This window comes from Theobroma umbraticum, unplaced genomic scaffold (assembly GCF_002168275.2).
Source record: "Theobroma umbraticum cultivar Fairchild unplaced genomic scaffold, ASM216827v3 scaffold_204.0, whole genome shotgun sequence".
Taxonomy (NCBI): Eukaryota; Viridiplantae; Streptophyta; class Magnoliopsida; order Malvales; family Malvaceae; genus Theobroma; species Theobroma umbraticum.
The window spans coordinates 2,672,205-2,684,887 of record NW_018397267.1 but is presented as its reverse complement, the minus strand read 5'-3'; the positions used below and the strand labels follow the sequence as shown (position 1 = coordinate 2,684,887).

Here is a 12,683-nt window from a genome sequence, read left to right as displayed (position 1 = left end):
TCTGAATATAGTTCAAAAAATTCGATAGAAAATCAGATTCAAGGTTGAAACTCTCATTCCCTCTTTTACTTTTTGGATTATCTTAAAAAGAAGAGGCAGAATCGTGCTCAAAAAAATTGCATCAACTTGAAAGTCCTTATCATTTTTGCAACTTTCTCAATTGACCGAATTGACATAATGTCGATGGTGAGGCCCACCGTAATTATGAATGCCCCATTGCTATTAAAGCTTGGAGATAAAAGGATCGATGCCCTGAGCCGGAGAGCGATAGGAGAGAGGGAAAGGTAGAGAAAGTGATAGAGATAGACCACAGGCTCCATGGCATAGAATTCCTATCAGAGAGGGTGAGAGAATTTAATGTAAAGTCTACAACCAGTCATGTCATTCTAACTCACAATCTCAGACTCCTCAGTCTTTAACGAATCATGGCAATCTTGTTGTTATAACCAACTAAAGAGGCTGCTTTGGTCCTTGCCCCAGAACCATGTTGCTTCAACGTATAGTGTTGCTGTTAAAGTATTTCTACCATGCGTTCGTTTCAGAAAGTAACCAAAAAGTCCAAAAACCAGCCAAAAAAAGCCCACAAAACCTTTCTTCCTTTAATCTCTACCTCTTGTCTGTATTCCCTCTCTCCCTTTTGGGGTGCAACGAAGTTGGTGAGCATTTAATAGCACCCAGCTTTTTGATACCAATAGAAGGTACTTGATCTGAATTGATCTTGATTAAGTCCTCCTTTGTTAGTCCTCGGTTCTTGCAAGTTCGATTCTCACAGTGCTTCCCTGAAGTAGAAAAGTTGAATTGTTTTTGCTCTCAAACATGAGGCCAAAGATCTATCTTTTCGGAGACTCAATCACGGAGGAGTCCTTTCGTGATGGTGGTTGGGGTGCTTCTCTCGCCAACCTTTTCTCTCGCACGGTATTAATTGATTATCTGATGCTACATAAAAGTCTTTTCCAATCATAAGTTTCTTTTTTTTCTCCAGCGGTTCCTATACTTATATGGCTAAATGGCAGTCTTTTTATTGTTTTTGTATGCATAAGAGATTTTCTTATTGGGGTCGTGGTTTACAGGTTGATGTGGTGCTGAGAGGGTACAGTGGGTACAATTCAAGGTGGGCGTTGAAGGTGCTTGATAGGGTCTTTCCTGAGGCGGAAAGCGGTGGTTCTGACGGTGCTTCACCGCCACCACTTGCAGTAACCGTGTTCTTCGGAGCTAACGACGCTTGCCTTCCCGATAGATACGCTGCTTTCCAACACGTGCCGGTTGATGAGTACAAGCAGAATCTCCACTCCATTGTGTCCTCTCTCAAGGTTCACATCCCTCTCTCCACAGATATTAGTTTCACGTGCTCATCTTCTTTTATGGTAACTTGGTCTATAGTCTATACTACAAATTTGCTAACACATTAAGCACGTTAACTTATTGACCAACAATTTTAATTTCTACTGGATAAAAGTTGCGTTAACAGCAGTGAAAACGGTCGAAAGATAACTATTTTCAAGCAACTCTCACGTACACGAAGAGACACACACACTAGCAAGGATTAGATGGTGGAACTGTGTAACTTTTTTTTTTTATAATTCTAAGGAATATTGGGTTGATAATTTTGGCCATGGTGTTCTCAGCACCGTGTCCTTTAATGTAGTAGTAAGAGACCTTAAGACGTTGGCAAAGGAGGATACTTTTTTGGTAGACGGCAGCCATGGACTTTGGTTTTGTTGGTCAACCAGCCACTATGGCTGGGAAATGGGCCTGTGAGTATCCCAAAAGCAAAGAGATAGAGCCAGATAAAGCGTGGGAGTGTAAGGCCCAGTTGTCGCTGTTATTGTTTGCCACTTGGCTAATATCTCTCTCCAATTTTTACATTTACTAGCTAGCCGGTAATCCTTTTGCCGTCAATAAGTCAAACGAGAAGGTAGGAATGCCTAGTTTTGTCCTTCATGTATAAATTTTTCGTTTGATACAAAGGGTCGGAAGATGGAAGGTTGCTTTTTAATTCAAAGGTTATGCAACTAGTCTCCTTATTTCACATCTTGATTATTGAAGTTACCTTTTATCTTTACCTGTTGTTATTCCTACTGGGTAGAAACTGCCCAAAAGATTTAACTTAAAGGCTTGAATCATGTGATCTAAAACCGATGACAATTTAGTACCTTTCTTCAGCTAAAAAAGCGTCTTCTGCTGAGCAGTGACCTTTTTCTCACGTTTCTGGTGGCGCGAAGATTTATGCACAGATCACTTTAGAAAATCGTTTTAAATTTAATAAGTATTATATAGTTTATAGTATTACATAGGGGTAGATGGGGACCCAAAAGATTGGTATTAGGTATAGGCATTGATGGGGTTGCAGTTACAAATGGCGCCCGATATTACAAGCAATGTAGCTTTTTGGTTGGTTATTGTCGTCTTCCCTTGCTTGGATGGCCTTAAATATTAATTCTGGAATGTTACTTTGTTGATAAAAATCTAAGGCCTTTATGACCGGGGGCTCCATTTTGTGCCACTCGAGAAAAGAAAAAGCGTTTATACTTACTTGTTAAGCATAGTCTCTTCTATATGTTTCGGCTTTCCTTTTCAATGTTTGCTTTAATAATAATTGTTAGAGTGTTTTTGTGGAAGGGTGGACTTCCGTCTGGTTTTATTTAGCGGATTAGTGTTCTAAAGCAAACGTGGGAAGCTCAACAAATCCTTGGGGACTAGGTGTCACATCATTTGGCCTGGATTGTTTCTTATTGTTTTTGGGACTCGAAAATTTACTATATACTGCTGTGCCTACAATCCTAGAAAGAGAAAGTATAGCCCATTATATCAACTTAATTAACTCAACATCTTCAGGAATTATGCAAGTTGTTATCGGTATCACCAAAAGATTACTATAATCTTCTGTATTATGTATGCTTGCCCTACTCATAGACCTTCCTCTTGCATGCTTTTCCCCTTCTTCTTTGGGGTCTCAGAAGCGGTGGCCAAAGACTCTAATTCTCCTGATTACTCCTCCTCCAATTGATGAAGATGAACGCCTTAGGTATTTGCTCCACTTGTTTTGTTTGTTTTACATTGTAGATGTACAATATCTTTATACCCACTTAAAACTGGTGTATTACCCTTGGCCTCTGATGCAAAGTTATTTTGAAAATGAATGTCTTGAACAAAAGGAAATATTCTTGATGCAGACATCCTTACGCTGAGAATCCATCGGGTTTGCCCGAGAGGACAAATGAAGCTGCTGGCGCTTTTGCCAAGGCATGTGTTGAAACTGCTGGGGAATGTGGAATCCCTGTGGTAGATCTCTGGACCAGGATGCAGCAGGATCCTGACTGGCGGAAAGCTTATCTTAGGTATCTAAGCTTTTCGCTTTTTTAATAATTTTCAATGCATACTTTGATCTATATATGGATTCTGTGTACACAACATTAATATTATAATACCAGGTAGCAGTTTCTACGCTGAGTTTGCAGATTAGTCTTCTGCCTGATTTGACTGATAGGCTAGAAAATTTGTAAACCTGCAAGATATGAATACCATGAATATTCTGATGAAACAATGCAGTACCACATTGACATCTGATACTGAAATTTTCTATATTCACAGTAAAATTCTTTTGAATTTCCATAGTTTGTTGATTTTTAATCTGTAATTAAATCCTGTTCCCAGTTTTTGTTGCTCTCTCTCTTTTATTTGTCTTTGAAGGTAAAAATTATCGGTTAAATAGAAGCAGTACTAGACCCTCTGCTAATATGCTATTACTGGAAATGCAGGGATGGTTTGCACCTCACTCAGGATGGCAACAAGGTAGTATTTGAGGAAGTAGTGAAGAAGCTGAATGTAGGAGGCTTAAGCCTGGAAAAGCTAACAGTAGATCTCCCACTTTTAGCTGATATTGACCATGGTGACCCACTCAAGGCTTTTCAGTAGCAGTTAAGATCACTGAATATTTATATATCAGGGGCAGGATCTTCTTTAAGTGTGCTATATAAAAAGAATAGCCAAATTATAGGTGGCAACTGCTTCAGCTTTTGAACAGTATAACCAATTTCTATTATTTTGTCATTGCTTTGCAACAGCAATGAATCTGAATGCTCCAAAATTTAAAATGAAAAAAAAAATTGCCAAAAATCTATTGCCTTTCAGGAATAAAATTGGTCAATGCAGGTAGAAACAGAGTACTTTCCCCATTCCAGGTTGCATGAAAATGGATGAGGACCCGAAATCTTGATAGATCTTAAGGCCATGAAAATCGATATTGCTGACAATAGGATAACAAAATTGTTAGGGTGGAAGAGTGGTAATCAATGGAGACAATAGAGGTATCGTGCTACCCAGGCTGTAATTGTGTGATTTTTTTTTAAAGTGGATTTTATTGGTCATTCAACAAATATGCTATTGTTAGTCTCAAGCTGTAACCGTCAGGGACTCCCATTGACAGTAAAACCAGCTTGACAAAGGGGCTATACAAGAAAGACAAACTGCTAACATAGACTTTGGCAGTAGCCCCACAAAAATCAGCAAACTCTACACTGGCTGTATGACAGCTGGTATCACAAAAGCCATCAAACTAAGACTATCCTCCTGAGGAAGCTAAAACCAAAACAACAAGGGCAGAACTCGAAAGCTTTAAAACAATTTAGTTCCAAATCAAGAACGAGGAACACAGAAATCTTTGGTCATCCAAGTCCAAGACCGAAACAGGTTTGGAGGATCTCTCTGCCTGTTATTGTGTGAATGATTGCACTTTTCTATCGTGCAACACCGGTCAAACGAGGAACTTAATTATAACTAAGAACATTTTCATTAGGATAAGTCAGGATCACACCCTCAAAACTTTAATACCATTCCCTTTTAATCTGGTGCTTATTCTCGCTCACAGATTGATATCTGAATCTTTCTAGTCGAAACTAAGCCTGGGATATACTTCTTAATTATCTAACACCAAAAGGAGGGAGAAAACCCCCAAAAAAAAAAAAACAGAGGCGAGTCGAATTTTCAGCCGTATTTTTGGGCATTTACAATACTTGATTTGATGCGGGACAAAACGTTTCTAGCTTGGGCGTCGTGCTCTCATCAAGACATGAGAAAGGCCAACTCATGCATCGTTGCCTTGTGTTCAGTTCTTTTCCTTTATCTCTTTGTCCCTGTTGGCTTAAAGTAAGAATGTTTGATCGATTTTAATTTGTTGAAGAGGGAAGAAACTGCCTTTGACAATCGACAAACATGAATGAGCCAGAAGGGAGGAAGTCACTGGGTACCACTTGCCCAGAAGGATAGTTCCAATCAAGAACTCGTTCAAGTGCCAATAATTTTTCTCTCATTCAGCTCAATTTGGTAGTGTTTACATTGGGGGTAATCAGACAATATTTTTCATTAATTATAATTCAGACACATGAAAACTAGGTTTCATCCTATCTATGACACATTCATTCCAGAATTATACACTACTTGAGTTTTGTTATATTTTTTCCCTCAATTAATAAAGGCTTATTAAGAATATTTAATTGATGGAAATTCCTGTGAGATTTCAAACCTTTTATTATAAAGATAGATAGCAAGGGACCAAATTGAAATAGATTTCAAATTTTAGGGGTATTTGGTGATAGTTTTTCCCTTTCAGTTTAATTACATTTCATTGGTTTTAGCTTCAAATTAATGTTTTGTAATGTTATATTAGTACATTTTGTTGTAATTTTGCAACAAAATTTAAAAGACATTCATTTGTAGAAGCAAACTTAGTGTGACAGTTGCACTTTAACTTAGTTATTTAATATCTAATCACGCACAATATAGAAGAAATTAATTTGTCGAATTAAACTATGTAGGACTCCATATAATATATGTAAAACTTAATTACTATTTGATATTAGACAAGAAGCTAACATAAACTACTCTTGAGTTACTCAAACTTAGTCCAAGCACTGACAACTACTTAGTACTACATATATATAAGTTGTCAAGTAGCTATATATTCTTCACATGAGAGATGTTCTATGATAAGCGTGAACACATCTCGATGATCGAAGTTTCATGATTCTTACTAGATATTATTGGACCTGACAAATAGAGCTATTACCGCAACCACATTGTCCCTTCAAGGGCTGATCTCTAGGGCAATGCTAGTGGACGTTGATCCCTCAGAGCAATTGGGAGCTAGGTAGTTATGTTGAGGATCTGGCCCTCCTGGTGAAATTCTTGATGTATCCGTCATTACCCTCCTGCCCTGTTTCGTTGCAGACAAATCATAGCCTGCCAATGCATGTATAATGGATTGGCTATCGATCCTTTTCTGCATTGTCTTACGCCCAGCATGAATCTTGGCTTCTATGTCAACTGCATTTGCTGATAAAATCAGTAAGATGACTAGTGAAGCCTGCATGATGGTTGAATTAGGCATTTCTAAGCTGAATGTACTGGATCCGGTGAAAGTGATCGGTTGTAGCTAGCTAGAATGGATGGCGATGGCAAGTGCCGTTTTACGGTCTAATCCTGTTCTCATATATAGTTGGAAATTCATGGCAAACGTCCAAGATTTCACAGCTCAGGAAATAATGGTATGGCGTATGAAAGTTGACAAATCCTGTAGGAATATTTGCTTTTGTTTTCTACAATGTTTATAGAGCTTTTCCTAACACAATCCCATTACCTGATAACTTTAATTATCCCTCAAATTGCATAAAGGCTGAAGCATTTGTCTTAGGTCCCCACATGAGCACCCTGCCATACGTGGCCGATGACTTTAGCTTCATCATTCATTTCCCATTATAACTCTACCCGCAAAAATCATCCGCGGCTCTTCGAAAATCCAAGGTTGGCGCAGTAGTTAAAAAAGACAAAAACAAGAACATAGTTGAGCAACCAGAAAAATAAAAATGTTAAAAGGACAAGAAACAGACAGATATGTCAAATTTCATTTCAAGTCATTCTTGCATTTGGTTTTTGTCTTTTGTTTGATCCAAAGTGAGTGACTCTGAAAAAACGAATGCGTCTTTGCCCACTTTGCAGTGTCCTTCCCCACAGGGGTTATTATTAATACAACACAGCACCTATTTGACTCCCAATTTGGCAATTTCTGGTGCCTTTTTGTTTGTATTAGGTCTGCTTATCCAACTTGCGCTGCTTTAGATTTTTCGTTGGCTCAACGATGACTCCTAAAAAATTCCTGATAACTTTCCGAAGTGATTAGGGACGCCGACCCAATAAAGAGTTGGTGTAACTGTATAATTTCTCCTCCTCCTGGATAAAGATCTTTCCAACTTTACACTGGATGTGGTCAAAGGTTGAATGACGTTTCAGTTTTTGTCTGCTTAATTTCCCAATCACAGAACATATGAATCTTTTCGCATTATCTATCAGACTTTGAAAGTTATACCGTATCCACCGATCGATACGCCAAATTTCCTGGCTAGCTTGCCCTTTAGTTTTCAAGTAGATACACCTATTCATGCTTTGCAACATGACTTGATTTCAAACCATCTATTCTTAGAATCAATTTCAGGTAACTTGTGTGGATTTTTATCCAAGTCTTTATTCCTGCCTGAGCTAACAATCAATAGTCCATTTGGTCCAATCATTATTTAACTGAAAAACTGCTTTGCCCAAGCAAGCAACCCACTGTATCATTTTCCTATTAAGCATTTAAACTACTTCTAAATGTCAACAGCAAACTACGGGTTCCGGTTAAAGAGGTGCTTCTGCTTTGGATCATTTGTTAACAATCAAATTATCAGAACTTTAATTTTGAAAGGTATTTCCCCTGAAGTTGATGATGTAATAACATGAACTGTTTGTAAAGATACTGATAGGATTGGATGAAAGATTATATTCAATCATCCCAAAAATAAAAACGCAAAAGAAAAAAAAGGGCTACCGTGTGCTGACAAATGAGATTAGTACATGCTGTACAGAAATTAGTAAGGTTATGTTCTTGTTTAACAGAGGGCTGAAGGCCTGAAATCCTTAAATTGTAATAGAGAAAATTGTGCCATTCTTAGGTTGGTTTTATATATGCAATTTAAATTTATATCATATTTTCGATCCATTGCTCAATCCGATTGGTATCAACGGGAAATATAGCCCTGTGCATCCATATTCCATTTTGAAATGTATTACTGCCCTTAAATGCTACTGATGGATACAGTCAATAATACTGCACAAGAATCAGAAGATTCAGAACATGGGAGTTCGAACTCAAATGATTGCTGCAGCCTAGCCTTTTCGTTAGCTTTTTGAACTGTTGATAGGGTTGGATTGCTTATTCTTATTTTTAATGCCACATTAGCTCTGTAGAATGAATAATTTTGCTGTGCAAGCTATATAGAGAAATATTCTGAGTTGTATTTCATTTGTTATTTTTCCTTCTGCTTTTGCTTCCACAAGTTTTTCCTTTTTTTCTGAAAAGTGTTTTTATTATTGAACCAAAAGCTAAAATGCCATAACAAGTCTTGAACCAAAATGGTAAAAGACTCCTCTTGACATAAGGAAATTGGCTTTGGTGGAAACGTAGCCCTGTACACTTACAAAAGATAGAGAAGGCAGCTCAAAAAGCAATTGGCAGCACAAGACGGAGAAAAGCAAGCCTCTATACAAAAATATTCGGGCTAAGATCAGAATCAACACTTTGCAAATTAAGAACCTAAGCTAATCCATCAAAGCAAAATGAGTTCAAACCCTCAAAACAGAGAAGCAGTCGATCCCAACATAAATTAAAAATCTCTTGCTTGCAAGAAACAAGAAAATGGAGGGAAATGTCAAATACCTGTTAGATATGAAAATTCCTCTCCTCGTAGGACCTTGTAGGTTTACATATGCTTTTACTATCTTTAATAGATTAAATGAAAGTTTCAATGTTCTCAGCTATTCTAAACTAATTTGCAGAGAATGTGAGTTTGACGTGTTGAAATTGATTAACTTGTGGAAGCATTCATTATATGCAAATAAGTTTAGAATAGCTGAGAAAATAAAGATTAAAAAGTGAAACATTCATTTAATCTATTAAAGGTAGTACAAGCATATGTCAACCCACCAGGCCCTACGAGAAGAGGATTTTTCATATCTAACAGGTATTTGACATTTCCTCCATTTCCAAGTGAAACCCACATATTGATGTTGTTTTCTCCATATTCAAGAAAGAAAAGAGAGAAAGAGGGAAAGGTAACAAGAAATAAAATCCACATGAAGAAGGAGATATATACCAATCCTGTTTTACTCGTTACAGAAGAAACCACCTCCTACTACAAAGTTTTAAACTAGTTATTTATGAAGTGATGTTGTGGGTCAGGTCCCCCAGGACTTGTTCTCTCAACCTGTCCATTCTGGATTTTCTTAGCTTCTTCGTCCAGGTACTGTCTCAAGTCCTCGACAGAATTGTTTAGATTCCGCTTCTCTATCAAGGGGCGACTCTGTGAGCCTGCGGACAAAAGCAAGAGCAAAGTAAGACATACCAGACACCTAGAGAACGACATTGTAGTTAAGGCGATTCAATGAAAACCTTGTGCTTTGGCATGGAAAGTTGAGAGGATTTCAATATTTATAGACTTCCTCTCAACTTTATGTCGAAGTGGACGAGGAATTATTAATCAATCGCTCAACTGTAAATTGTCATCTGACAGGGAAAGATCGTTTTCCCTGTGGATTTTGGCGCTGAGATCATTCTGACGAAGCTATTCCCAATAAGATGTGAAACAGCCACAAGCAATATCTTTTTTCGCTTATTGTAAGTTTTTAGAGTATTAATCTCCTTTCAGCCTATAACGGAGACTGGTAAGGTTCGCAACTTCTCAGACGGATAAGTCAAGAATACGTCACTGTTAGGCATGACCATTCGTGCGTCATGGAGAATAAGTGGATGTGGATAACCACACCGGCCAGCGACAGTTAATAATAAAAAGTTTAGGAAAAACTTTAAATTAAACCAATTCTTTGACGTAAAGTTGAATGCCCCTCATCGGATACCTTGTTTTAAACTGGCCAGTTTCTCTGTTATTGATAAGCACCTCTCAGGGATAAGCCAAGCGTCAAACAAATAGAGAGAACTCCTTTTGGATAATCAAAGATTTTGCCTTTAATTTACCCTTTTTTTCTGGCTGGTTTGCAATGCAAGATAAGATCAACATCGCCGCCTTGCAGTGTACTGTCATTGATGATAAACACTGGGCCGTCATACCTTTATGCATTACTAATACTAATAATTTTTTTATGAAGCCCTTGTCCCTATAGGACAACTGCTAATCTTTGTTTATTTTAGAAGCAGTGTTGCTTCAGCTTCCTTAGAAACATGAGGGGACTTAATCCTAATTTCTGTTCAACATTTTCATATATAAATATGGGACACAATCTCATGTTATAATAAAAGAAAAAATCATGTCTATTAAAAATTAAAAAATAAAAAAAAGTCATGTTTGTTGAAAATAAAAAAATAAAAAAAAATTACGTTTGTTGATAAAAATCAATAATTGTGACGGTTTGAAATAGACACAATTGTACCTGTTGGGAATAAGTATCTAAACCTATAAAAAGAACTTTCTTTTAAAGAACACACAGAAAATCACAAAACAACAATACTTCATTCTTTTCCAATATTCTCCAAAGTTTTCTTTTATACCATTCTATTGTAGAAAAACTTTATAAAAGTTTAATAATTTTGTCATACTCTAGTGAGTACTTAGTGAATTGATTTTGTCAGTATAAAATACCGTCAATCACTAAACTTTATTATATCTTTAAAGTTTATGCGTTGGTAACTCTTTTGTATGCTACAAGTGAGGACAAATAAAACCTTAAGAATGATGGCATTGATACACGCCTTGAAGTCAATTCTTGATTTTTTAATCTTGGGTTCTAACAATCTTGAGATTTTATTTTATTTTAATAATGACTGCTGCAAGTGGAATATTAAGAGAATTAGCTTTGTTTTTTGTGAAATTGAATCGGTTGATGTTGACAAAGAAAATAGTAAAATGATTTTTCGTCAGATTCCTAGATAAGTTTTTTTTTTATTGATTTGATTTGCACGAATTGTCCTAAGACTAGAAAGATTAGTTATTAGACATCTCAAGAATTTCTAATGGTTTATGATCAAAGAAATTTCATAGAAAAATCTTAGTACGCAAAAGTTGTTAAGTAGCAAAAAGGAAAAATAAATAAATAAATCAGTGTTTTTATCTAAATTGGGTAATGTGTAACAGGAAAAAGTGAGGAAACATAATTCTGACGAAATTTATTGTTTCTCTTCTCAATTTTTGCCGTTTAATATATATACTTAGTTTTGGAGTTTTAGGCCTTTGCCATGGTAACTATTGCCATCATCCTTATTCCTTTTTAGTAAGGACTGAAATTGTGAGACTCCAACAAGGGTATTCTCTATGGAACAAGTCACTATTTATTTGATTTTATTTTTGAAAAGAAGTAATGAAAATTGAACATTTAGTATTTTTGTTATGAACATTTAGTATTATTGTTACGTACAGCATTTGGTCACGTCAGATATACAAATAATTTCTCAAGAGGAAACAATCAAGATCTTATGATTTTTCTTTACAGATGACTAAGCATTAAAAAAAAGGAAAGCTTTATGTGAATAGGATTGTTCGCTTCTATCATAAGTAGTTTTAACTTGGGATAATTTCCATGCAACTTGTGCTTTGCTTGTTAACAAGTAAAAGCCTTTTAGTTTTTCATTCCTGCTATTCTAATTTATGCTTAATAGTGATTTGAGAACTAGAAAAATTCTCTTTGTCGTGGGCGTAGAAAGCTAGACATACACTGAGTTGAATATTTTCAAAATATGATCTTTAATGATAATTTATTATATACATTTCCAAAGAAAGAAAAAAATGAAAAGATGGGTGAGATAAGTGATTACTATTGGAATGATCTGATATAATATTTGAGATCTGTGATCTTATTGTAAAGGAATCACTCCAAAATGAAGAAAAAAAATTGTAAAGAGTCATATGTCCATGGGACATTAATTTGGAGGCCTAATACAATAGTAGCTTTGTGATCATTTATTGAACTGATTCTAAAACAAAAAATTATGCTCTTGGGATTTAAAGAGAAAAAAAACCAAAAGGTTTATTGTTTTGTGATAAGAGCATAAGGTTTGTAAGCTTATCAAAACATTGTACGAACTTCAACAAGCATCAAAATAATGGCATCGAAAATTTGATGAAATTGTTTTAAACAATGGCCACAACATAAAAGAATATGATAAGTGTATATATAGCATATTCCAAAATGATAAAAGTATTATAATTTGCTTATATTTAGATGACATGTTAATTTTTTGCATAAATTTGGAACAAGTTGAGGAGATAAAAAAGTTTGTCAAATAACTTTACAATAAAATATATAGGTGTAACAAATGTCATCTTAGGAATTAAAATATTTTAAAACAAAAATGACATAACTTTGTTACAATCGCATTACATTGAAAAGGTGCTTAAAAAGTTTAATCTTAGTAATTATTTACCAGCATTTACACCTATGAATCCTCAAATTAAATTAGTACCTAATACTGGTAGGGTTATTGATCAATTATAATATTGAAGAGTAATTAGTTGCTTAATGTACTAAGGAACAATGTATAAGGAACTTAAAAAAACAATCAATTATGGACTTTTCTGTAATAGGATATCTATCAGTGCTAAAAGGATATTCGGATGTTAGTTAGATTACAAGTTTAGAAGATCATG

General features: G+C 35.7%; 1 protein-coding gene and 1 long non-coding RNA gene across 2 annotated transcripts; one reads left to right on the top strand and one right to left on the bottom strand.

Moving 5' to 3' along the window:
- The first annotated feature begins 538 nt into the window (after positions 1-538).
- LOC110424217 (SGNH hydrolase-type esterase superfamily protein) lies at positions 539-4,148 on the top strand. The gene is made up of 5 exons (XM_021438747.2): positions 539-915; positions 1,071-1,310; positions 2,958-3,025; positions 3,174-3,338; positions 3,759-4,148. Exons 1-5 carry the CDS (start codon positions 817-819, stop codon positions 3,913-3,915), a joined length of 729 nt encoding a protein of 242 aa, XP_021294422.1. The 5' UTR covers positions 539-816; the 3' UTR covers positions 3,916-4,148.
- A 4,993-nt stretch (positions 4,149-9,141) lies between these two features.
- LOC110424643 (uncharacterized) lies at positions 9,142-9,782 on the bottom strand. Its single transcript, XR_002445917.2, has 2 exons — positions 9,479-9,782; positions 9,142-9,397 (listed from the first exon to the last, which is right to left on the bottom strand). It is a non-coding gene; the product is annotated as an uncharacterized LOC110424643 (long non-coding RNA).
- Positions 9,783-12,683: the final 2,901 nt, after the last annotated feature.